The following is a 26,356-nucleotide window of genomic DNA, read 5'->3' on the forward strand; positions in this document are numbered from 1 at the left end:
AAACCTCGGTTTAAGTTTTAATAATTTCCCCCTAACCTTCGAGCCTCCGACACTTCCCACTCCCGTTTATCCCGCTTAAACGGAGGGAAAGGAGCATGCGTTTCGAAAATCGTAAAGGGTTTTGGCTCGGAACTTCGATCCTTTCCCTTAGTTTCGTGGCTTTAGAACTCTTCACTCTATGTTGTGGTTTTTTGTTTTTTGGTATCTGCAGTGTGTTGGCAAAGTTTTAATTTCAGCCCGAACTGAAACATGCCTTCGGGGTCAATTTAGATTCTCGTCTTACCCCGCGCTATAATTCCCTTCCGCCCATCGGCGTGACCCTCTCCTTAGGCCGTAGTTTTACTTTGATCAGCGTTTGATTAAGGGGAACGCTAACCGTGTGTGTGTTTTTCCAAAAACAACCGATCATTATTTATTCAAACCGAGCCGGAGCGGAGAGCAAATGGGGAGAGCAAAAAAAAAGGAAAAACAACCAGTCCACGTCTAAATAACTCTTTTTACATAGTATCGTATCGATTGGCCAAAATCCCTACTGGCTACACGGTTCATAACCTGTTTTTAGCGCAGCATACATACCGTTCGCTCGCCCGGACCGGGCCATATTTTCATCCCCGCCAGCTGCCCTCCCAACACTTCCTAGGCCGTACCCCCCTCCCCATCTGTCTACGCCATTGCGACTAGAATGGAGAATGATGGCGAAATGGGAGTTTGGTTTCCTTTGCATTCGGTGGGTATTTTTTTTGTATTCTACACAAACGAACGCGCTAGAACCGCTTTCGGTTCGCCATTTTCGAACCGAGAACGCTTTTCCCCAACGCTTGTTCGACCGGGCGCGAGGTACCGGGAGAGGCCGAAGAAAAACTAACTCGATCCGAAGAAAGAATCGATCAGGCGGCGTGTCTCGACATCGTGGGGGGGGAGGGGAGAAAGGCAAGAGAGATTTATGGGTCCGAACTTTCCCAAGAGACCCGGACGCGTTCCTTCTGAGTTACGGCCCCGGCTCGTATGAGTCGTATGAAGAAAATGTGACAGTTTTTTTTATTGTTGTTGCTGTGTGTGTGTGGCTGCTTCATTCTTCATTCCGCCGACAGTTAACGAGAAAAAGGGAAAAGGCCACCTTTTGGCATTGGGCCGGGGGAGGGGGGTGGAGGGTAGAGTTTGATGTATGGCACATTCGCTTCCTTCCAATGCGCCCTCCGGAACGTGCTTCCCGGAAGAGTCCCGGCTCGGAATTGGAAACATCTGTTTCGCACCGGTGTGGGCGGGCTTGATCGAACTTCGGGGAGAAAATCCCACCCACCCCCGAAACGACCGAAATTCCATCGAGAGCTACCAACGGATGCGCAGTAATTAGGGTTAAAATGTTAAATTAATTTTAATTGTCACTTGATTCCTGGTCGGGCACGTTGCGTACGGTCCCCAAACAATGCCCCGCGGCGAAGACGGGCTCGGAGGAGTTGCGAATCCTTCCGGAAATTAGCACCGCGGGTCAGCGGGATTAAGGCAATCAAGACGGTCCCCGGCACTGGCCATTGCCGGTGGATGGATTGGGAACTGGAGCACCGTTCGGGGGCCAATTTGCTACCCTACCTTACTTTGGCCACGATGATCACGTCGCCACCGCCCGTTCGTTGTCCGTGCCGCGGTTCGATTAAACGTTGCTCCCACGGGAGTGATTAAACTATTTATAATTAGGTTCCGGAAGAGCCAGCCCCCGACCGGTACTGTCCTTCACCGGCCATTCTACATGCTTGCTTTATTGTTTGGGAACGCGCCCGTATTTGTGTGTGTGTTTGTGTTTGGAACATACGTCCGCTGAACCACATATGGCACGAAGGACTACGGCGTGTCGCGTGATTGCACCTCTAGTTGCGGACGTGATTCGCACGGATTTGTCTGAGTGGACACTTCGCCGTCGTACCGGCCGGCAATTGGTGACCGGATGCCGTACGCCCCGTGAAGCCTGCTTCGTGACAAAGGCTTCCCCGGGTGGGCAAGTAATTTCGCCGCAAAACGCCTCCGTGTTCGTGCTCATCGCGTGGGCACGTTCGCCAGTTGGGCGCCACTTCTTGGGGCCATGATTTTTAGTGCTTCCTGGCCCACGGACCCCGGATGGTACATCTCATTAGGAACATCATGGTCGGGTCGGACAGGTGTGCCAAAATCAAGTGGTATATGTGCTTGGTAATGCCCGCTTGCAAGACGCTTCGGCCGGGAAATGAACAATAAAGCGATTGAGTTTTCCCCCAGAGTATTTTGCCTATTTACTCGCACGTGAGAGTCAACTCATTGAGTGACATTTTTGTATTTGAGGACTGTCTTTAAATCTTGCTTATAATGTCATGACAATAATGAAATGTGAAATAAAACCATAAATTCTGCACTTTCAATGTTGAATCATTCTATCTTTGTGTATAATTTTGATGGAACATAATTAGACTCGTTTGAAACACCACGTTTGATCGTTGATTTGAAATTTATAACGAGAATTTAAAGGGATTTTTTGAACGAGTATCCATTCTAATGAACTAGAAAAAAAAACATGACTCAGATTTATTTCTGTATTTTTAGGTACGAAACAGTGCAAATTAAAATTGCATCAATGCTCAAAAACCATATCTTAACTTTACCGGGATACAAAACACTTCGTTAGGAAGGCTTTGATATGTTTTTTTTGTGACTTTTTCTAAACAAAAGCAACATGGATTGAAATAATAGAATAGTGAATAGAAAATGAATGAAACCGTTTCCCATGGTTATCTCTTATTTTGAGAATTTACTCTCCTGGGTTAAGAAAGGTACTGATTGAGGTTTGTTACCCCCAAGCAGTGAAATTTTCAACTTTAAATAAAACGATTCCTTTTCCATTCAAAGGATTTAATAAAAAAAGCAGCAGTATAAGTCAGTCTAAAGCAAATTACATGTTACCATCAAATAAATCAACTTGCACATCAAAGAAACTTCAAAGGAATCTAAATCTATCCTGTAGAAAACATATCCGATTATTGCTTTGCAGGGTTTATTGGATCAAATACTCATGTTCCGATAAAGTAATTACTTTTGCTTTTCTTCAGATGGCGTGGATGTGAGAGCCTGTCTAAATAACAATCGATGTTTTAAAATGATGCTCCTATTTAAGCTTTAGTTCGGCCAATTTAATACTTGAAAGTTTGCCTCAGAAATTAATCAATTTAACGTGAGACCCTTTAAAATCAATCCTCCCTCCCTGCGCAAACGTTAGTGTGCCGTAATGTCGTAATGTTCGGGTAATGAAGCTTTAAGAGAAACAAAGTTTTCCACTGGCGAAACTCACCTCATCTTCCCGCGCACCTGCCCCGTACCAAGTTCAAAGCACGAGCGATGTTTTGGTACGGCGTGAAGACTATTTGTACATTAAATAGCTTTAAGCCTGATGGCTATCCGCATCGCATTTGGCACCGGTGCGCACTGCGGCGTCCCGTGTTATGCCGTGTACGGGTGTGTTGTGAGACACATCATTATCCGAGCACTTAATTAACTAATCAATTATTCCGACTCACGGAGCGCCACAGAGCGTAGCCCGGTGCGGTGTGCATTGTGCACTTTCCCGGATGGCCCGGGATGGGGTGGTAGGGGAAAGAAACACACCGGCCCGAAAGTGACAGACTGCCCTTGATGTCCTAGGGACCGAACCGGTCGGTTGGGCCCGGCCGGCCATTAGTGGTGCGGTTTGCACTGCGAACTACAAACTGTCGAAACAGTCTCGCTTCGCTGGATTGGTATCCTTTTCATTAAATAGCTCAATGCACTCGGCTCGCACCATGGCGCCCTGCGAGTCCTTTCATCTCGTTGTCAGCGGGCGAAGTCTGCGACGAGCAGAACTGGGTCGCTGGTTGCTTTGCTCGATCTCTTTTTGCTCCTCACTTCAACGTTCGACAGAAGATGTGCATGTCCTTTTTATCCCATGCGAGGTAAAGGCGCTTTCGATGGAAAAATGCGGTTTCCTGCCAATTAATCGGCACTGGTTGCAAAAACGAAAATCCACCAAAGGAAGAGAAAAACAAAAACAAAATATGACAAAGACATAAGCAAGCTAAGTGGGCTTTGGAAGTTGTGTTTCACATCGACAGCGTTGGAAAGAAGCGAACAGAAGTAAGAAAAAAAGAGAAAAGACACACAAATACCCACGCACGATAAGAGACGCTACGCTACGTCCATTGTGAAATCGGTGTTGTGCAAGCACTTTACAAGCGCTGCTTGGCAAAGTTTAAAGTGCAAAGTGTGGCGTTCGAAATGGAGAGGCCCCCCTAATGGGGGGACTCTGTTTTTCAAGAAAGTCAGCAAAAATTTCGGCCGCAACTTTTCCCGGTAAACAATAGAACGTTCGGCCGTAACGAACCCATCGGAAGGGAATCCGGAGGCCGGCCGGCCATTGGCGCTCGGCGTACGATCCCCACCGCACGCTTGATTGGCAAATGGGCTTTCGGAGTTCGCCGGAAAATGGTGCTTCCTTCCCGTGGCACCAGCCCTGGCTCGAAAGCACGCAGTTCGCATCTCGGGGCTCGGGCAGAAAATTGACCCTTTTCAACACTCCTTCGGACGGGTTTATTCGCTCGCCCGGACGCTGGTCAATATTATCCCCGACGGAGAGTAGAGTGGAGAAAATAATTGGAGCGTGAATTACTTTCCGCTCTGATGGGACGCCCGGCGGGCTTTGTTTGGGGAGCAGTTTTTCCCGGAAAAAGTTAATGGAAAGTGGAACATGATCCATTGTGATGCTTTGTGTGCGTGTTTGTGTGAGCTTTTTTCCGGCTTTCCTTTTTAGGAATATATTGTTGCATCATCGGATGTTGCGATTATGTACGATGAAAAACAGCATCGACTGCGAGCGATATTTAATCCCACATTTGATGTGTTACATTGTAAGCCCCCTGCCAAAGAGCGGGTTTTTTTTGTACGAGAAAATGTGAGTGTGAATTTTCATCCGTTTTGTATTTTCACACAGTTTAACACATCCATAATTGATAGCCATGCCAATGAATCTGCAATTGTGTAGGGAAAGAAAATATCCTACACATCGAATAAAACAGCTCCATGGGAAGAATTTATTTTCGCTGCACGTCCACGATGAAAATTCGTTTTGAAATTGAACAAAATTAAATTCATACGCGCACTAACTACTGGCCAGAACTACGGACTCCTAGTTTCCACTGAATGCGCAATAGTTTTGGTCGCAAAAAAATGGCACAATACTGCAGCATCACTGCCCGGGAAGATCCCATTCCTAGGGATAAGGAAGCACTCTAAAATGTTGTAGTCAAGCGTAACGCCAGCAAAACACACACACACACACACATGCCGCTGAATGGTCGGGAAATCTAGTAAAGGAAAAACAACACAACAACGCCCCCAGCTCGACAAGCGGTCGCATTATTATTCCGTGCGCATCGAGCGATAATCATTTCCTTGGTGGTTTTATCCAACATTCTCCGTCCCGCGCAATAAAAAAAATGTTTCCACCCGAAAGGACTCGCAACATATGGACATGCTCGTACGTTCGGCGGCTCAGACCACCGGTGAGCGTCGTGTGCAGTGCCGTGCGGAAGGAATCCGCAATCGTCCGTATCTTTTGCTATATTTGTATGTGACCCGCTACGTTACAGTGCAGGCGTGGCTGTATTTGCACGGAACTTTCCCACATTTTCTTGAATGAAATATTCTTCCAATGTTAGGTAAAGTATGGCGTATTTTTTCAGCATACATTTACGCCTTGTTTTCTACAGTTGTTCTATAAACGTTCCGTTACTTAAAAGACAATTTTCTGATCTTGTGAATGGCGCTATTTGATGTTGCCATTTTTTCGACCCGCACTGTACTACCCCTGAAGCTGAGCCTAATGCAGGGGAAAACAAGTCCAACAGCCTCACGTCGAGGTACCTAAATCTAACCGGCCGAACGATGGAACGGCAGCATAATCTCCAATTGACTGTCCGATCGGGGCATATCTTCGGACCCGGAGCGAAGGACACTCGTAAACCCCGTTCCCAGCGTCCAGCGTTTGGCGTCGGCGTTGTAATGCTCATGAAAATGTAATAAAGAAGCATAACTATAATATCGTACAATATGAGTTTAATTCTGTTAAGCAGAGTTTATTCGGGACGAGCGTTGGTAACTTGTTTTTTTTTCTTTTCTTGTCCTCCCTTTCTGCCAACGTCGCTACGGTGAATGGCCATCGAATGTCGTGGTGTGTCGTCCTCAGCCTGATCCTGTCCCCGGAGGATGTAACGTTGTTGGAGAGTTTTTGTGCGCACTGGGGTGGGCGTAGACCGTCACATGGAATGTCTGGCGAAACTAGTCATCGTTATCCTTGATGGACCGGACGACACACCGGAGGACACACGGTAGACATACTCCATCACACCCCCATACACACGTAAACATATTCGAAGACGCACACACAGGACCGGGACTTTGCGCAAAATGCCGGCTCAGCTGTCAGCGACAGATTGGAGGACGGTGGGGAACAGCTTTTCCGGTTCCCCTCGCCGCTCCCCGAGTGTGTTCCATAATCGTTTAATTGCAGTCATAACAATGGCCATCAATGTATGAACTATGCGAAAAGTGGCATTGCCTCGGTATCATCCTCCAGCATCCGCCCGTCCCGCCCTTGGCTCTAGGATGGAAGGCGGACAGCACGGTCATTATTATATCGGAGTTGCGGAGTTTTCCGAACTCCTGGCGCAAATGGTTCGGCTAAAAGCTTTGACGACCGTGTGACTGTAGTGTTGTTTTTTGTCTTCGTCTACCGATTTCTGCCCTTCTTTTCGCCATTCGCTCCGGCCATATGCACCGTCAGCTCGCCCGGCAAAGGTGGTGCAAGGCGTCGGCAAAATCTGGAACAAATGATAGTTTTATTGCCACTGCTACGTTCCCGCTGATGATGGTTATGGTCGTTGTCGAGCAACTCCCATCAGGAATGGTGCGATTAGCCCATTTCAAAAATGAACAATAATGTGTATTTGATTGCAAAAAAAAAAAAAAACACGTGGCGTGAAAAATATTCCAAACGGATGCCACCGAAGTCATCCGTTAAGTAATGCACAATTCGGTCGGTCGGTTGGCGCACAATGGTGATACCGCAAGCATCGGTAATTATGCATGAAATATGTGTTCAAATAGTGGGTGCGTGTGTTAGTATTTTTTCCCTTCTTCAAAACGCATCAATTATTCACATCGATTGAAAATAATGTTCGTACAAGCAAGCATCAATGAGCAGCAAATATTTTCAGGTGCCATAGCTTTCGAACACACACCGTTCGGGAGTGTTTGGGTTTCGGGAGTGTGTGTGTTTTTTTCTGCCATATAAAGCGATAAGCACAACACACCGAACAGATGCATTTTTGATAACCGGCCACGATGCATTATGCTATCGATAATCCAGCGTTGCGTAATGTGGTTTCATGGTTTGCATTCATTAGGGTTGCCTTTTTCTATTCGTTCCCGTTTTGAACGGTTTGTAGAGCAGTTCGAGGAACACAAAGAAATGTACTTATTTTTAATCCCGCAAGTCTGCACTCAATTATCAGTTTTTAGTTGAAAGGCAATTTAATTTATGGGATCAATCGGCATCAATGGGTGGATATGATAATAGTATAGCGATAATGCTAGTATGATAGAATCCGTTGCTCCATTAATGATACAATTTACCGAACGTAAATCATATGTGAAACTATGAAATATAAATTTAAGGTAATGTGGAAACAAAAAATTGTTTTATTGAAATACATTTCACATGATATATTACAATATGAACATAGAAAATTAATTATGAGAATTTTACATGAATTGCTGCATAATTTTCTCTGTCCTGTTTTCTATATTAAATGTTATTGTAGAGCTGAGAAATTCTGATTCACTTAAACAAGTGCTGGTGCGTTTTACCCTATATTTTCCCTTACTTTGTGTTAACCTACAAATGGTTACGTCACAAACAAAAACACACACACATTTTAAGTCCTTCTGGTTTGTTACTTCGGTTCCCTAAGTGAGTTGTTTTTTTTTCTACTCCATCATATACTGGAAGGCATTTACCTTCCTGCTCCTGCGAAGGTATGCCGAATGTGAGCAAACTTTTAAGTACAGCCTAAGTACGGGCAAGGACATAAAGCTACACGCGACTGGCAATTGGTATACACTTTGCCAAAAGTCTTCACTCTCCCATGTGGTTGTTTGGGAGGGGGTACTTTATTTTATTTTTTTGCGGCTTATTAAGTGAATTTTTCCTCCCAAAGCATAAACATGGATTCCGTCGTCCTTTTATTTTTACTGTTCTGTTGCTTCCTTGTTCACTTTTTGTTTTTTATTTTCTTACCTCAAAAAGATCGGCCCTTGCCGGTGGTGGTGGTGGTGGTGGTGGAGGTGGTGGCTTAAACGACGACGACAACGATGGCGTCCCTTGACGAACGATTAGCGGCCAACTTTGGGGGTTGTTCTTTTTAGCGCACGCAACCCCCTAGAGCCCATGGAGCGCCAAGTTTGGGTGGTGCGTGCAAATGGGCGCAGGCAAGAATAATATCGTGGGTAATTTATAATTCCGTGGTACGATGACAATGGATTTTAATTATCCTTTATAGCAGCCATTGCCTATCATTTTTAAATTGTTTTCATGAATTTGGTTACGGTGGATATTTCTTTTCTAGTCACGATTCTTAAGCGTGGGAATCATGGAAAAGTTGCAGGAGTTTTCTTTGCTGGTGTTTTTCCTCTTTTGCCTTGCAGTGGAAAAAAAAGAATATTCGGTTCCCCCGATTAATCATACCAACGCTCCTCCGGGGACAATAAAAACCAATGCGGCGGTGCGCGGTGCAAATATTATCACTTTCCCGAGCGTGCGGAAGCAAACGTATCCCGATAAACACCGCATCTAAATTTACTTCTCGCCAAAAGCTCACGGGATCCTCGCCGGGGTTCGGCTTCGGAGGGTGGCGAGCGGCGAAGCGGCTTTCTTTTTGGTTAGTTGAAATGCTTTTTAAAAATTATACGCTCCGGGGTCCGGTGCTTCTTTGTCTTAGGACCGGAAGGATGGGAGAGTGGGATGCAAGGAGGGAATATTTTGCAAGTCGAAATTCCGAAAAACTCCGCTTCCGTTCCCACCCCCGCCCCCAAATCGAAGATGTCGAAGCAACGCAAACGGCAACGTCCCGCACGGGGACATTTCCTTGGGAGTTGAGGTTTGGGATGGTTTTTCCGGAGGGGGGGCTGCGAAGTTGTGGTGCCTCAGCCGCTTTGTTGCCTTGTTTGCCAAAGGACGACGAAAACTCGCTCTCGTTATACTTTACACAACCCAAACGGGGAAATTGTGGCAAAGTAGGGCGGGAGGGGGCGGGACGGGGGAGGGTTTTCCTTGCGGCACTTTGGCGAAGCAGGGCGCGCGCTCATGAATAATCTATTTCACGAACCCCGTGCGAGCGCAGAGTGCGAGGAATTTTGCGTAACGCTAATATCACGCCGCACTGTGACAAACCTAATTACGGCCGATGGACCGCTTTCGGTATGGGTGGAACGGTGAGGAAGGGGATGTGGGCAGGGGATCTGTCGACCGCGGGAAGGCATCCTGTTGGATGTCGCCGAGGCGAGTGATCCATCCCTGGGAAAACCGTCGCCGAAAACCCGTAACCTCCTTGGGAAAGACGTTGGAATTGAAATATTCTCAGCATAACTGAGGAAAAATGAGGAAGGAAAGCCCCTAAAAGAAGGGGGAGAAAAAAAACTACCAAAGCATCCCTCAATCACCCTTGGCAGCCTCAAGCGGCGTATCCTGCGGCGAGCTGGAAAAACGCCGAACAAAACCGGTGACAATCATCTGCCGTGCCTACGTTTTTCTTCAAAGTGGCAGAGTATCAACAGAAAAAGAGAGAGAAAAAGAGGGAGAGCTAACGAAAATCGCAAATAACTCAAGCGATGAGGCGTCTGCTTGGATGGAAACCCGTCGATGTCGCATTCCCGGAAGTAGTCCTAGTGGGGGCGTAATGAGCGGGGGCCCGGGCTGGTGGGATGGTGGGGTTTGAAATGTAAAACAACGACAAGGTGCGGAACTGTGTGCTTCATCTTGGGGCGCAACTTTCCGGCTGGTTCCCGGGGAGAAAAAGTGCTGGCACAAGTGGCAAGATAAAAGTTCGTTATCTTCAAGACATGGTGTCGTTTGAGGGTTTTTTCCCGAAAGGGGGCGAAAATAAGGACCGTTCGCGAGGTCTGACGATGGTGATGCCCTAACGGCACGAATGAGCCCAACGGGTGCGAGGGTTTGGTGGCGGAATGTCACCGAAGGACGAAGGACGAAAGTAGTGAGGTGGGGTTTATGCGCTATATATCATTTTATTCGCAACGCGTGATGTGATTTCCACCGTGGTGTTGCTTGGCTTTGGAGCTCACACGACGACGAGCTCCGAAATGGCATTCGTAGAACATCCCCTCTAGTAGACGGCTAGATGAGTCTTCATTTTTGTGATCAGTCAATCTCAGATGGGGGGAAAAAATGAAGAAAAAACGTTCTCGTCACATAATAGTAATGACAGTAGTTTTCCCATGCACGACCAAAGTGTCAGTCTCATTTATGAACTGTGGTACTGTCGTACGTTTTCCTTTTACTCGTATCAAGCAGTTTCCCATCGTTTCGGGCACAGGAATATCGTTCACGTTGATGGAGAGAACAAGATTACAGCGAGTGGGGGAAAAAAACCTACTGGAACGAGCTATGTACAGCTTCCAGGGCTACATAGGACACTGCGGCCCAGGTAAGCAGATAAGTGGCCAGATGCGACGTGTGAACTGGCGTGGAAATGGATCTGCGTTGAGCTCGCTGTCAGAGATTGATCGCTAAGGTGACGACGTGTTTCGTGTAAATCTGCCAACTGCGCCCCGTGGCCGTAGTTCCAGGAAGGCTGGGCCTTTGATAGCACGTCCTGCCGGGGGGTATCGGTTTCAAATTGGACTGGTGACCCACATCATGCGCACCGAGATTGACCGGCGGACGTTAAATCTTGGGGGTGTGCAGTAAAATGTGCACGTGTGATAAATGGAGATAAAATTAAACATAAAGTGAGCAGGGCTAAGGTTTCCTGTGGTTCTATCAAACATGCAAGCCCTGGGGCGTGGAAATTTTTGTAACACAAGAAACTTAGTTTGCCTAAAAGAACAAAAGGGCATTAAAAAACTTTGATGATACAAGTATCGAATTAAAATTATATCTAGATTAATATTTATTCAAAACCAAACTCAAAACATTCCGGAAGTTTTGGTTTTCAACTTGAACTCTTAACCCTTAAGAACGAAATATCATTAGACCGAAAAGCTCACGAATACGCAGTTTTAACTTGAAATATTTTTAATTCGTCTAAAAACACACTCGTACAGTTCTTGAAAGCTTTTTGACGAAATGAAAAACTGCATTACGAAAGAAACATAAAAAATTTTCAGAAAGGGTAATAATAAAAAAGATCATGTTTCGAACAAAATACACAATTTTATTTCGGAATAACTCGAATATGGTTGAATAGTTTTTAAAAACAAAAAAAAACAAGTTTTTCTTACAATCCAAAACTACAGCCAAAACCATTTTTTAATCTTGACAGATGCACCTTTTCCGAGAGCCAACCTCGATCTTGTTTATTTACACTGAGCTAGTAGAATGATGGAGAGGTGCATCGTAAAACCAAAAACGTTAAAAAATAGTCAACAAATACATCAAACAGCAGCCGTTGAAAGTAGACTAAAACAAGAAATTGATGTTTGAATAATAATATAATAGTTCCTCGTAAAATAATTTTCACATCACCATTACTATCTACAGTATTCTCTATAAAGATTTTTTTTTATTTTTGAAGCATTGATAGATTGATTTCTTATTTTCTTAAAATCTTAAACATTAATCTAAAACAAACCATTTAAACATCGGAAGCATAAGAACACACGATTATTGGAAAAATACTAGACAACAAAGATGGCAAATGTTTTGCAACAAAACTGCTGGCTCCTTGTTACCAACGAGCTCAAGGAAATTGTTCAAAAGTTGAAACCGGTACAAAAAGCCAATTCATCACCACCATATCGCCACCTCGTCGACCACCATCGCCTCCCTCCGTGCTATCATTAATTTTTATCGCATTACACCGAACCCACGTGTGCCTTTGTGTTTGCGTTTCCGCTGCTTTACACTTTACAAAACATTCCTGGCCAACCTCAACCGGGGTTCCGGTGGCCAAAGTGTGTCCTTTGACTTTCGGAAACTATCCATCTTCGTCCGGGTGTCCGTTTTTCCTTATCCTTATAAATTCCCTCTCAACCTTGCCGCATAGGTTCATCCTTTCTCCGTCCCACTCACTTGCGGCCACTCCCCCCCGGATGCCATTGCACTACTGGAAAGGCGTACCAGTTGCGGCGGAAATGTCGGCGGAAGCATTGAGACAATCGAATAACACTCAAACGGGGTAGCCTCGGTGGACGGGAGGAAAGACCCTAAAAACCCAAACAAAAACGGTGTAAAGCGGTGGAGAAGAGACAGCACATTGACGCAACAAGATCTGAAACCGTTCACCGGCGGGGAGTTTTGGGAAAGAAAAGAGTGTGGTCCGCGTACCGTTGCGGGACGGAAATTGTTCTAAGCGCCGTCGGCAAAAGCAGAAACAAAACAAAAAAAAAAAAGAATGCAAACATAAAGGGAATAGAATTTCAACACTCACCGAGCGAACTCCTTGTGGCCGAATGGCTTGGAATGTCCCCGCTTCCTGCCGATGGTTCCATGTTGCGCGACCAGCGGAAACACTTTCGACCGTTTTTCTTAGGGGTTTCCACCATTTCTTCCACCGAGCGAAAGTGACAGTGAGAAAGTGTGTGGGGTAGCTTATCTTTCCATCCCTTATACTCACGTGCCGTTTTGTTTCTTTTCCTCTCCGTTTTCTTCCAGTATCCCACGGGACAGGGCGTACGTAAACCCAGCGGCAGCGCCCAGCGCGTGATGGCAACGGGTTTTGCTGACAGCTCAACAGCTATCCATTAGCGATAACGGAACGAGAAGGGAAAACCCCCGGGGCCCACATTCAGACCTTGCCCAAATTTGAGCTGAAGGCGCTGAACCAGAGGACGAAGAAAGGACCGTGGTGCAGGGGTGGGGAGTGCCGGAAAAATAAACAACGAATTTGGAAAGATCATCTTCACGCGCGCCGGGACGACTGGTGTCTGTCGGGAAATTCGTGCAAAAAGGGAAATTTTTTGGGGAACCAAAGAAAGATAGCGTACGATAAGCAAGTGGTGGAAAATTGATATCTTGTTGTGAAAGCGCCCCGGTGAAAGCATTCTCGCGCGCTCCCGCGTAAGTGTGTGTGTGTGTGTTATCTGGTTGTGTGTACGTGTGCTGGTGGATAAAAGTGCTCCCCTGTGCTTTTTCCATATTCCACGGTGGGCCACGGAGAAAGTAAGAGATCCATTCTAAGGCGCGTCCGAAAAAGGCTCCGGAACGCAACCGGTATTGGGGAAAAGTGGTGAAAATTCGATCAGGTGTTTGTGCGTGAGTGTGTGTTAGTGTGCCAGTTCTTGTGTTAGTGGATCGCTTCCTTTCATTGGGCTTCACGACGATACGCGTGGTTGTGCATCCACTGGTGATGGCGAAAATCTGACAACAGTGTGATGACATTTCCACGACACTTTCCCAGCGGTTCGTCCTGTGCGCACCGTAGCATGTGCGTCACGGAGGATCGGGAGCTCGCGGGTAGCATGGCGGTTAAGTGTGCGAACGGCTGGCAACCACCCGGTGAACTTGCGACAAAAGGTCAGCAGCGCATCACCTCAAGGCCAAGCGGAAGCAGCAGAGGACGACGACGACGGCGACGAGGGAACCTGTCCTCGACGGCCCTGCTGGGGGCGATGCTGATGATGCTGGCGGTCGGCGTGCGCTCCATCGGCGCCTCCTACTCCGACACGGATGATCTAATCAACGAGCTCGATCGACCGAGTAAGTACGCCCTGGCCGCTCCAAAAGCCAATTCCTTTGTTATGAGGTGACAAATTGTCTTCAAGCGATTGCCGCCGGAATCGCATTACGGGTCGAATTGCGTCGATGTTTGCGAAGACATCCTTGCGTCGTCTCGGGTCGGGGTTCCGGACCTGAACAACTGCCACAAGACTTCTTAGACACCGGCCGGGACTTGGGTGTGTTTTGGGTTTCTTTTGGCGCAAGAATTCTCAAGCACCGCAAGAAACGGTGACTAAAGTCGTCGTTTCATCTCGTGTGCACTAATCATGCAGATTAATTGTTGCCATTAGCGTTATTGATTGTGGGATTTATGCGAAGCGGTCTTTCCGAAGCATTTCGCTGGAGTAAATGAACCGTCCGGTGGCATAAACATGTCTTCTTTGTTACGTTCCGAGCAGTTTTGGCGGAAGTGAAGAAGTAAAAATGGAACATTGTGGTAAAATTTTGTCAAGAGAGATGTTTGTTGAAATTTGAGCAAATGCCACGAGGCCTCACGCGGTGCAACAATTGGAGGCCCTCAAGACATTTCCATTGCCTTAAACGTTTCAATTTTAATGGCTTAATTTTTTATGAGAGTTTGCAAGCATTTATACAAATTTGCAGCTTTTAGTTTTCATGTGTTTTCAATAGGAATACATTTTAAATTGATCTGTTTTGATTTCTACTCCTTCTTGTAACGTATGGTGTTTGACACATGGTCTATATGGGAAATAATTATTGACGAACCTGAATTAATGTTGTATTTTAAAGAAGCTTAGATTTCTTTTACAATGTCTCACTAGATTCAGATTTAGATTTGATTTTCAATAATTCACATTTCCTGTTTTACTATTAGAATGTGTTTGTAAATGAGACTTTCCAAAGTCATCATATTAATTTAAGCAATTTTATCGTCATAAATTATATTAAATAAAATAATTTCCCTTCTTTCTATTAATTATTACCTCCAAATCCTAAACTGAGCGAGTCAATGGGAAACTACTCATTTTAAAACTTCCTCAATGAATGTCATGATTTTCTTTTTTCAAATACATTGAAAATTTCTCTACTGTTACAAGAGGATTTTTCATGAAGTGCAAATAGCTACAATGTGATATTTTGATTTTTCATATTCACACAACAGATTGGAAATCTCTTAAATGATTAAACTAATTCAATGTGGACAGCAATGAGGAAAAAACATTTGAACGGTAAATTTTGGAGTTGGTTTGTGAATCGAAGGCACTTCCGATAAATCAAACACAAAGCATTGACGGAAATAAAACAAATGAAAACGTATTCGACCAATTCGTTTCACTCCATTTAAAGGACTTGCGGATTATACTCCTGTAATTGACGACAATTTATTGGCGAAAAATTATCCGACAATACATTAAAGTACATCACTTGTAAAAAGAAATACCAAAGACTCAATAACTTCTATGCTAGTTTTACAAATTTGAGACATTTGCCAGCCAGGCTTGAATTTCCAACTATGGGGAATAAAATAGTGCAAAAGATATAGGAATCTAAAAGGGGTCTTCAAGAAACCAGAACAATTCTAAACAGTTCACTTTGAGACATTTGCCAAATGCTACTAGGTAAAGAGAATAACATTTACTTTAAATTTTTGTCTACAGAATTAACGATGATTGATGAATAATTCCCAGCAATCTCAGTAAAATATGGTGCAATACGATGAAATTAAACGGAAATTGCATTTTCATCGGCTCGTGCAGTGAACTGAACTGACTTCGATAATTTGAAAGACTCACTCAAGACATCCGACCGACGTCATCATTCGACGGAACGGAAGATCGCATTAGGAATCAGGAACCAGTCACGAAACCGCAAACGGAACCGTTATGCCCATGGTGATGCCACATTTTTATCTTGCACCCCATTTCCTTCATCCCTTCTGCGGCAAGCCAACGTTGCATCGAGCGGCCTTTATCGAAGCAGTCGATAATACGGCCGCCTGGAATAGGGAAAACCGTGGTGAATTATTGGATGGTGGAAAATCGCACCATCCCCCGAGGGCGTCCTCCGTGGCCCGTTTGCAATTCCGAAATGGTGGCTGCTCGGTGGTGCGGTTCTCGGGGCAGGTTTAGGGGTGGGCGTGAGAAAACATAACGCCCCCCAATAACGACGCCATAACATGGTGCACATTATTGCCGGCGAGATTAGTGTGCGAAAGGCGTGTGCAAGCTACGAAAAGGTGATCGTGCACTTATTGGAATCGATTTCCCGAACCCCGCGTCCGCTCGAGCCCGGTCCATCCGTCGGGTTCTAAATGGAGTTATTAAGAGCGTGCAAAATGGTAGCGATGGAATGGTGTTGTTTTGTGTTTCCCGGCTGCCGGTAGAAGGCGAGGCGAGGATTGCAATTACGAATAATTTATCAATAACTGGAACCAGCAATCAGGGACGAACTAATGACTCGCCGGAGGACAACGGAAAAGGATTGCATCTTGCGACCGGATTTTTTTGTGCGCATGCTATCAAGTAATTGAGCTGAAGCCGAACCCGGTGGGAGTTGGTATACGATTGCACGTTTGTCTAATTTGTTGTGACACCGAACCAGATCCATAACGGGGGCAAGAGGCAGCACGAAGTTGTAAAAGTTCACCACGTTTAGCGCACGGACCACGTTAACCTTTGCGGACGGTTCGCGTGACTTACTACGGCCGAAGTGGAACTTCCCAGACGAAACGGAAAAATCCTTCCGATTACTTCACCACCAACAGCGTAATACAGTGGAATGAAAAGGGCTGCCAACTGGTTGGAAAGTTTGGTTTGATGAAAAACAAGCGGGTTGAAGGGAAGAGTGAAAAAACAAAACAAAAGGGCGACCCGCACACCAAGGATTGCGAGTGCGATAACGCGCCAACTCGGCAAGCAGGCTGGCACACCGACAGGCGCACGTGTACATAAATCAAGCAACCACCGGTACACCAGGTTGACATTTAGCTGCTTGTTTTCCCGGCCTCTTCGACTCGCCAAGTCTTTCTGTGCGCCCGGAGCGCGTTTTTTTTCACCTCTCCCAAGGCACACCGAGTCGCGTCATGTGTCGTCGCACGTACGAGGTCGTACGATATGACTTCTTTGGAGTCCGGCACGTTACACTGCGCCCATCTCCATCCGTCCGCCCTCCCCCGACCGAGTTCCGGCTGCTGGCTTCCTGGCTGTCTGCGATAACGCGTCGGCACAATGGAAAACTCGCGCACATTGTAAGGAAGCACAGGTTACTCGAGACGAGCCTCACGCTGAACGGGTGACTTTGGCCATGTCGGCCGGTAGAAGGTTGGCTGAATCTGACTCCCACCCCCCCCCCCCGAGCCCGGAGTAAAAAGGCGGAAGAAGCGCCAGGATTTGAGCACAGGAAGTTATTTATGGTGGCGTTGGTGTTTGATCTCGGGCTCAGCAATACATCACTGGACGGCGGGAGGGGTTTTTGTTTCCGGTGTAATTATGGAAAGAAATCTGTTCGCTTGTGCATGAAAATATGCCGTGAATTTTCTGCGCTTCACATCCATTCCGTACGGCATTATTTGTTGTGAAAAGAATCTGCCCGTGCTTTAGAATGCCCCTTTAGTTTAAAAAAAAAATATTTGTGTTTGATTACTCTACCAGTGGAAAATTAAGGATGCATTGTGTGAAATTATAAAAGGATATCTCATAATCTGAAGAGATTGTTCGAATATAAACAATTTAAATGAGCACTATTTGCAGAAACTTATAAGTGTTACTTATTTCTCAATTTCTGTCATTTGTTTCTAATCAGATTTGTTTTGTACTAGGAACGTAATATTGAACTCAAAGGTATCTCGAGGAATGTGGTTTACATTCTGCTAATAATAGCTCGAGGAATGTGCTATGCATTCAGATTTGGCACTTGCCTTATCTTGTCAATTTTTTAATTTTTGCACAACAAATAACATCGTTCAACTCTCGTTTTGATGTTTAAAATATTACCAACGTGGATAAAACGTTATTATACAAAATTTAATTTATAACTTATAAATAAAAATTTTTGTCAATAACAAATTTTCGAATGATTTTACATCTTTTTCTTACGTTTTTTTTGCTTAGTTTTGATGTTTTAAAATATAACCAACGTGGCTAAAACAATGTTTTATAAAATTCAAAAGTTAGAATTTCTATTTAAATTTCGTTACTGCAAATTATTTCGAGTTACGTTGCATTTTTTACAATGTAACAATTGTTTTTTTGCTACAATAAATCTCATTTGACTTATATGATGATGATGACAATTTTTAAAATTATGTCTTCAAATTTCACATCTTACAAAACAAGATGCATGGTCCGAAAATAATGAAGATTTGGCAAAATGGGTAACAAATTAAAATAGTATTTAACTGAATGTAAAAAATGTAATTAACTAGCACGAAAAGAAGCTGGAAATGAATTTTATCATTCTTTACTTTATTCTTTTGATATCATTAAGTTTGGTGACGATAATTGGCCTATAGTTTAAAGATATTCTGTTTAACTAGTAGTTTTCAATTTAGCTAAATTACTTGTTTATATGTTTTTATAACATAATATAGCTTGTTCGTATCAAAGCTTAAAGCCTGAGACAAAATGCACACAGTAATCCTTCTAACCGTTTTTAAATGTTGTGTTGCAATTTGGCTCACCGTTTCTTCCATATTTGGCACTTTTATACCGGCTCACTCTTCTTGCTTTTCCACCGAGTGTGAAACATCAAAAGAGGTTGGACGGAGCTCCATCGTCAGGACGCGTGTGTCGGTTTAGTTCTGTTTGGTTTGGTGAAAACTTTCACCATGGCCTTCCGAGCGTGACCAAGTATTTCGGTGGTTCAGCTTTCGCTTGGCCCGTTTTTCGCGTCCGTCCGGTTGATCTCCGCTTGGGAGATCGGTGTACGTCGAAACAAAGCACAACGGTCCGCGTCCGACCTTGTCAGTCAGGGTTTTCGCCCGAAGTCAGTTTGTGTTGCAGCATTGGCTTGACTTTCCGTACAGCGAGGCTCACGTGTTTAATCATTTCTTTCTGCCCTTCTGTTTGCTCCCGAAGTACCGAAACCCAGCACAAATGCTTCCCCATGACTTTTGGGCTTTCTCAAGGGAATCGAGGGGAAAGTACCGGTGTGAGGGGGCGAACACACATTCACACACGACGGTGGCTGTGGCGAGAATACGCTAATGAGCTGTCAAATAGAGTAGTTTGACTTCAAACGAATTCGGGCAGCAGTAACCCTCCGGAACCAAAACCGTGGATGCTGCTCTCTGCTGCTTTGGTTTGCTTTCAAACGATGCGAAGATAATTCGGTAACCACAACACTGACGGAAAACCGCCACCGGCCAAATTAGGGGAACGTATGGGGCGGCCAGAGCGCGTTCGGTGTCGGAAGGGAAACCACCCGAACCTGGCACTTGTTTTCCCGGGGTGGATTTTTTTTCCTTCGTTTTGGAACTTCATCCAGCGTGCAGCTACTTCCAATTTAAATACCAAAACTGTGTGAAACACCCATCGACCCACGACCGGGGGCTGCGGTTTCCCATGCAACCTGGCCGTGTCCCGGTGGTGTGTGCGTTGGAGAGCTGCTGTTGTTTGTATACAATTAGGGAACCGTTTCTCACATGGTTCTCCGCTAGAAACATTCCAATTCGCCCGTCTACCAATGATGGGTTTTCATGGTACGGAAAAGTTTACACTAGGCTGAGGGGGTGCACCGATTTTCCGATCCTCATCGATGCGTTCGGGTGGGAAAACTGCTGCACCTTGGCTGGTTCCGTGGCGATTGTTTGTGTTTGTAAACAGAACGCCGAATCGTATTCCTTGCTATCCAACCCCCTTCTGTACGTCGGGGATAGGTACGGTGTGCATGCACACATTGTTATGACTGGGGTTAGATTTACGATCGACAGGAAGCTGGAGAGCTAAATTAGGACTACGCGCTAGGAAGGGGAGAAAAATTAGCGACGCTCAGAACTCGGTCTATTAGATTCTGCACCATTGTCTCACTCTTTTCCAAACAAGACGGAAGAATTCCTGGGAAGGAATATTGTAGAGGAAAACCTTTTTCCATGGCTGTTGATTAACTCTAATGGGTACATGAATGTAGAACAATTATGAACTTTCCAGATATTTCTAAATAAAAATAGATTTATCTTTCATTATACAAATAAGATTTCCAATCAATAAAAATTGCCTGAATGAAATTCAATTGAATATTTAAGCTGTGTTGCGGCTATCAATAGTTTCATTGAATTAACCAGTAGAATATCTTATAATCGCATACTAACTCAAGGTCATTTTTTATATTAATGCAAATTGTTGCTGGTTGTAAAGAAATGAGAATAAATTAAATGAATGTTTTGTTTTACATGTTGGTTAGAAAAACAAACAGACGTTGAAGAAAATTAGATAGAATAAAGCAAGTGTCTTGGTATGTCTTTGATACTCACGTCACTTGTTGGTTAAATTAACACAAATGTAAATGTGTCAATTAAAATTTTTTTAGAGCAATATCGCATCTTTTCTTGGAAGTATAATTTGAAACTTTGAATTCAACAATATTTAGTTTAGTTTAAGGACAACATATTCGATATTTTAAATAAGAGAATATGTCTTTTCATAACACCGTGTTCAAAATAGCAGCATAAAATATAAACAAGCATTAAGGTTTAGTTTTAATCGATCAAATTTTGCAAAATGAATTCCATTTAGAGTTTTTTTTTTTACTTTTAGCAACACGATTGCTATAGCTAAAGAAAATTCCTGGCACAATGTTGGCTCCGACTTTGACGATTGAATAAGACATTAAAGCAGAAGTAGTGCATGGGGTTCTTGAATTTCGACTCCTGACTCCTGCCTTCTTGAGATCTGCTGCTGAAAGCGCACGTACAACTCGATCAATCATGGCCATCGACATCGGGTCGGAGGCAATAAGCCCGAATGTCCCGTTCGGTGCACTTCCAACAGGCCCGTCCGAAGGTAAGCCATGCACCATTGTGCACCGCGTCGTTGTGTGAAGACGTGAAAACTGATATTGATCGGCGCTATGCAACCTTGTTCCTACAACGAAAGACCATTACTCATTTATCATCTTAAGCCGTCAACTGGGTGCGTTTTCCGCCGGTCGGATCCGTTCGAAACGGGAGCAGGCTCCGGGCTACCACTCCAGCGGCGACGGTTCGTTCCGCTTCGGCCAAAATGGAGCGCTGACGTCCCGGTCGTTTGCGTCACTTGCAGCCCCATTTGCGATGACGCTGGCTTTCCTTTGCCAGCCCGGTGCTTGTGCTTGCACCTTAGCCTCGAGCCAACGCTGGATAGACCGATGCTGGGCCGAAAGGGGGGGCGCAAATCTGTAAGGACACAAAGAAAATAGCCGGCGGATGAATAATATATCCTAATTCTCTTAACATGTTAATTGCAGACTGCATAATAAATCACCGTTTCGTTTGCCATTGTTGTTTGCCAAAAGCCAGCTGTGCGAACCGCTGCCGGCTGGTTCCGGTGTGTGTCGTTCGATCGCATCCGGCCGGTCCTCTCACCCCGGAAGTGGTTCAACGAGCCGTACGCGAAGAGTGCTAAAAGGTTCCTGCTTAAGGAACGGTGAGGAGGGGCCGGATGATGCAGAGTGTGCTCGATGCGTGTGCTTCGTGGCGATGCGGAGAACTTTCAGCACACGGACACAAGCACGCGGATGTGTTCGGCCATTTGTGGGCGCAAAGTTGGCGCAGACATGAACACGAGCGAATTGGAGCATCCTGCTGTTGTTGGCCTGCTTCTGTTTAACTATCTCCTCTGGCTACTTTTCCGAGCGGTGGTGGTGGGGACGGGGTCTTCGACCGGACGGTGGGATTGCCATCTTTAAGCCTGAAAGATTTCTTACGCCCGGCTCCCGGTTCGCCGGAGTTGAGCCCATTTTCCTCACGGAAAGGAAGGAAAGTGATTTGTTCGGTTACGGACTGTGTCTTCTCTTAATTATGTTTGCGTAGGTCTCCGTTTTCCCGGCCGCTCCAGCCCGTTGTTTCCCTTGGCTTCAGCATCTCGAAGGCCTCCGTGCCACCACGGGGCTCTCGAGTGCGAGAGTATCATTGTTGTGCATACAAACAGCGCAACGGAGCCTGGGAAAACCATCCTTCGACCCATTAGGGCGGAACATCCGGTGGCCTCTAAGTGGGGCTGGTGCGGTAGGCGGTACGAACGGCAACGTTTGCGTTCCGTTGTGGAGAAATCAATTTCCAGCCACGGGCAGTGCGCAGGAAAACTGGCACACTTGCCGGCGTTGTTTGACAAGGGTACGTGCATGGCGTAGCAACCGAATTCTCGAACTTGCGAGTGGCCCCAAAAAGGCCCACCTACGGTCGAATTAAGGCGCGCTTGCTTTTCGAGCGGGGAAAACAATACACTCCGCAAATTTGTGTAGAATTTCTTTCGCCATTTCCCGTCCATCATCCGCAACCGCCTTCGCTTGGAGGAACGCTGTTCCGAACGCTCGCGATGTTCGACTGCTCGGAAAGTTTTCTTTTTGCGCCGCGCGTCTTTCCAACCCGGGGTGGGAAAACGTTTTTGCCCGCTTTGTGCCGAACGTCGAGATGCAATTGTTGTGCTGCCATCCGTTGCGACAACAGACGCACCCACCGGGAATGGTCGGGGTCCCGGGGAACACCGGTGGCTTATGTTTATTCCCCTTCTTTCGCAAGACGACTGACTTGGGCGCAACTTTTTGACGTTGAAATATTTATCCTGATTTGCAATGCGCGAGCGAAAGCACTTTCGAACAATTTCACTCGCAGGCAGCGTCTTTGTTTGGCACGATCCGCGAGCTTTTCTCCCCCCCCCCCTGCCCACCTGCACTTTTTCCCACCCTCTTGCATAGTTGAAGGGTCCCTATCGCGAATCCTTAGCCGGAGCTGATCCTTTGAGAGCACGGGAGTTAGTTAGTTTTGTCTCGATTGCAAATGAGTTTCCTATGAGTTGGCAAACGGCTGATGCTGCTCGGGCGCTGTTTCTGCAGAAAACCCGGTTTGCCAGTTGAATTCCGCCAGGGGTAACGCCGGCACTAGTTTGCCGTTTCCCGTTGAAGTGTTTGAGCGCTTTCGTCCCGTGCCAAAGGCTCCGGTGTCTTGCTGACGTGCGCCATACGGTTCGTACCGGCTCGGTTCACTCGGGTGCGCACTCGGGATGTACTGTAGTGTTTTTCCCTTCCATCTGCAATGGGATTACGGGCCGGGATTTATGTTTCGCTCCGAACCGAACTAGTTCCCGCCGTCGGTACGGTGTTGGCTTACCTGCCTGGAAAGAGCCAGCTCAAATAAAAATTCATAATGCCACCACTTTGGGTAGGGTTTGCGCGCGGATGCATTAGCCTGGGTGGTGCGGGGCCCGGAGCGAGGGGTTGCGGAGGACGATACAGCGTCAAGTGGCCGGGATAAAACTTCGTCCGAAAGGCCGGCACCGGGGCCGGAGCGCTCGGTCATTACGGGTGCGGTAATGGCTGAATGGTAGTGTTGTTGAGTGATTTTTTACAACCCGCGCTTAATGAAGAAAGTGAGTCATAAATAAATTAGACTTTATTTCATTCGCGGCCCCACGAACGGAGAGTGATTTATGATTCTTTTGACCCGTTCTAGCAAGGGTGGTTTGGTTGGTTGGGACCGTTTGGGTGCCGGCGGATGACTTTCGACTGTTCTAGAAAGATAGATAAGCCGTTGGCTATGGAGTATTCATAGAACTTACCTGCAGCAGGGGTTTTTTTTAGAACGCGGAAGTTTACTGAACAGTTTGTTAGCGAACTAAATTCTTCCCAAACTCAATAAACTATTAGCGGCAACTTCATGAACACAGAAAAAAAGTATTTCGAGTTTTTTCCGACCGAATAGAGGAAACTATTTAGCTTGTACGCAAATAAATTTCAAACGTATGCCACTGCTTCAAAATATAAATATGGGATATAAGGGTAATCTTTACACTTTAAATGTTAATGAATTTATGATGATAAGTTGTAGTTAATATTCTCAACACTTAAAAATTAAAAAATTGTCTCTAGTGAAAATGAAAGGAGTTTAAAAACTGCGAATATATTAAAAGATTTCTGCTAAAAACATTAAGATTAGAATGAGTATAACTTATTCAAGCGTTTAGAAAACTAATTTTCAATAAGGTAATAATAATAAAACATGCTGTAGATTCTACACTAAAAGAACTGAAACCAAACGGCATTTCCCCTGAAGAGGCTTTCACTATCAATTTGTATATGATCGTTCTGGAAAAAAAACCTACCCTATTATAGAAACATTGAGCAAAAAAATGAGCCCTCAATGGGAGATTTGTAATGAATTAGTTTGTACATTTCAAACACATACAACCTGAAAAACAAGTATTGTTATGAGACTTTTTCCGCGCAAGAAAATGTCTTAATATTATATTTCTATCACTGTGGAACATTAAAAATATTTTACTATGAAGGTCGAGTAACTTAAAAGAGTCGAGTAATAAGTGGTTTGAAGGTTGACAACCGACTTTTGCGATATCATACAAACAGTTTCCAATCCTCTTGAGGTCAATATTTGATCCTTTCCTATCATGTTTTAAACTTATTTGAGCAGACCATCATAAATCACCTCATTAGCAACATAGTTCATAAATGGTGCCTGCATTTAAGGTTTTTTGTTAAACTTTTCGTTGGATGAATTAAAGTAAAGCTGCTTGTATGCAACAAATTCCAGAAAATCATAGCATGTTGTGCCCAAATGTACCATTTTCCATGTACACTTCTTGTTTGTTGTGCGCTTTGTTCATTTGAAAGATGTGTTCAACGTTTTCATTTCGCAACGTGCTTAGCTACGTGGATGTAATATGTAGTTTTAACACATGCTTTCCGTCCGTCCCGTTAATGGTGCTTTTCACGATTTTGCTAGACAAAGTGCTAATTGCACAGTGTTTATGATAAACTGTACGTGTGTGTGTGTGTGTATGTGCGCACGACCAGGAGGTTAACTTCTCCAGAAAACCCGCATAACCACTGGGACTTGGGCCGGTAGGTAAAACTTTACCGCTCGCCGGATTACGCCGAGGACTGTACGTGGGGCACACCTACCTACCGACCGTTTCCGGTGCCTTAGCGCCCTGCCAACACATTATAACTTTCGGTGCACAAATAAATCCCTCGGTGTAATCGGGCACTCCACTACGCCGGAATCGTTCCGGGCTCCGGCCGCAGTGCGCGCGGTGGAGAAAAGAAAAAGCATAGACCGGGACATTGCGCCAGGATGTTCGCCACCCACCGGCCGGATCCGCTGGAGGTTCCATCGTTTTATCACCTAAACCCGGCGGGCTCATCTTTTGCCATCATCCCTACATGAATGTCGTGCCGTTTGTGCAATACACTTGGTTCCATGTTGTTACGCTCGTTTCCTTTTGAGTTTTTTTGTGTCTGTTTATGTGTGTGTGTGTGTTTTTTTTTCTCTGGCCTCTGTCTTATCGTGCACACGCCCACATGGCCCCGAAGGACACGCAGGGCAGCATTTCGGTGTACTTCCGGTGGTGTGCCATTTTTTTTTTTATTTCGTGTGCTTTTCCAGTCTCCCCCGAATTCGCCTCAAGAAGACAAAAACGAACATAAAACAAATAAAAAAAAGGACTACATAACATAAAACATGGGACACACCGCCGAAAGCGGGTTTCGCAATCCGGACGAACTGGTACTGATGGCAACTGCCGGCGGTGAACGATCGTGTGTTTGGTCCGGTGAACGGAGGAGGCACCAACAGGGCACTCCGCCTCCGTGCTCCCCTGGGGCTCGGGAAGACCGGGGAAAACCGAGCCTGCCCGGGGTGCAATAAATAATACACGAGCCAAATAAACACAAATAAAAATTGCAACATATCGTCTCTGTCATTGTCGCCTTCGAGATTCGCATTTTATGTGGCGTAACGGGGGCATTGGTTTGTTTTAAGAAGAGTGAAACCTTCAAAAGGGGGTCCGGGGAAGAATAAAAACAGGCCTTCCCATTGCAGAGTGATTCGATGACTCGCTGTGGCTGTGGATGGTTTCTTTCGTGGAAAGCGCGTGTCCTTTCGCGTGTCCTCCGTTGAACCTCCAACCGACCGACCTGCCGACCGACCATCGCTCACCTTCGTGCTCCGGCTCGCGGGGATCGCGTGGCCGGGAACCGGTCGCTTTGTAAAGCTACAAAAGTGTAATTACTTATCACGATGGTCGCATCTTAATTTATGCAACATTAATTAGCATACGCGTCGTCGCTCGGCAAAAGGACATAAACCACCCAGTTTCGGTCGCCGAACGACAGCGATGGCGGTGGATGAATCTTTCGATACTGACAGCGTTTGGCCGTACTGGGCCGGGGGAACACTGCGAA

The 26,356-nt window shown here is 45.5% G+C and overlaps 1 protein-coding gene across 1 annotated transcript in view; it reads left to right on the forward strand.

The window, feature by feature from the left end:
- Window positions 1-13,902: 13,902 nt before the first annotated feature.
- LOC131287482 (hemicentin-1) overlaps window positions 13,903-26,356 on the forward strand; it is a 44,782-nt gene continuing 32,328 nt past the window's right edge. Inside the window, exon 1 of the mRNA XM_058316535.1 lies at window positions 13,903-13,984. Coding sequence (XP_058172518.1) covers window positions 13,903-13,984 — 82 coding nt within the window. The remainder of the gene's footprint in view (window positions 13,985-26,356) is intronic.

The sequence above is a fragment of the Anopheles ziemanni genome, chromosome 3 (genome assembly GCF_943734765.1).
Source record: "Anopheles ziemanni chromosome 3, idAnoZiCoDA_A2_x.2, whole genome shotgun sequence".
NCBI classification, from domain to species: Eukaryota; Metazoa; Arthropoda; class Insecta; order Diptera; family Culicidae; genus Anopheles; species Anopheles ziemanni.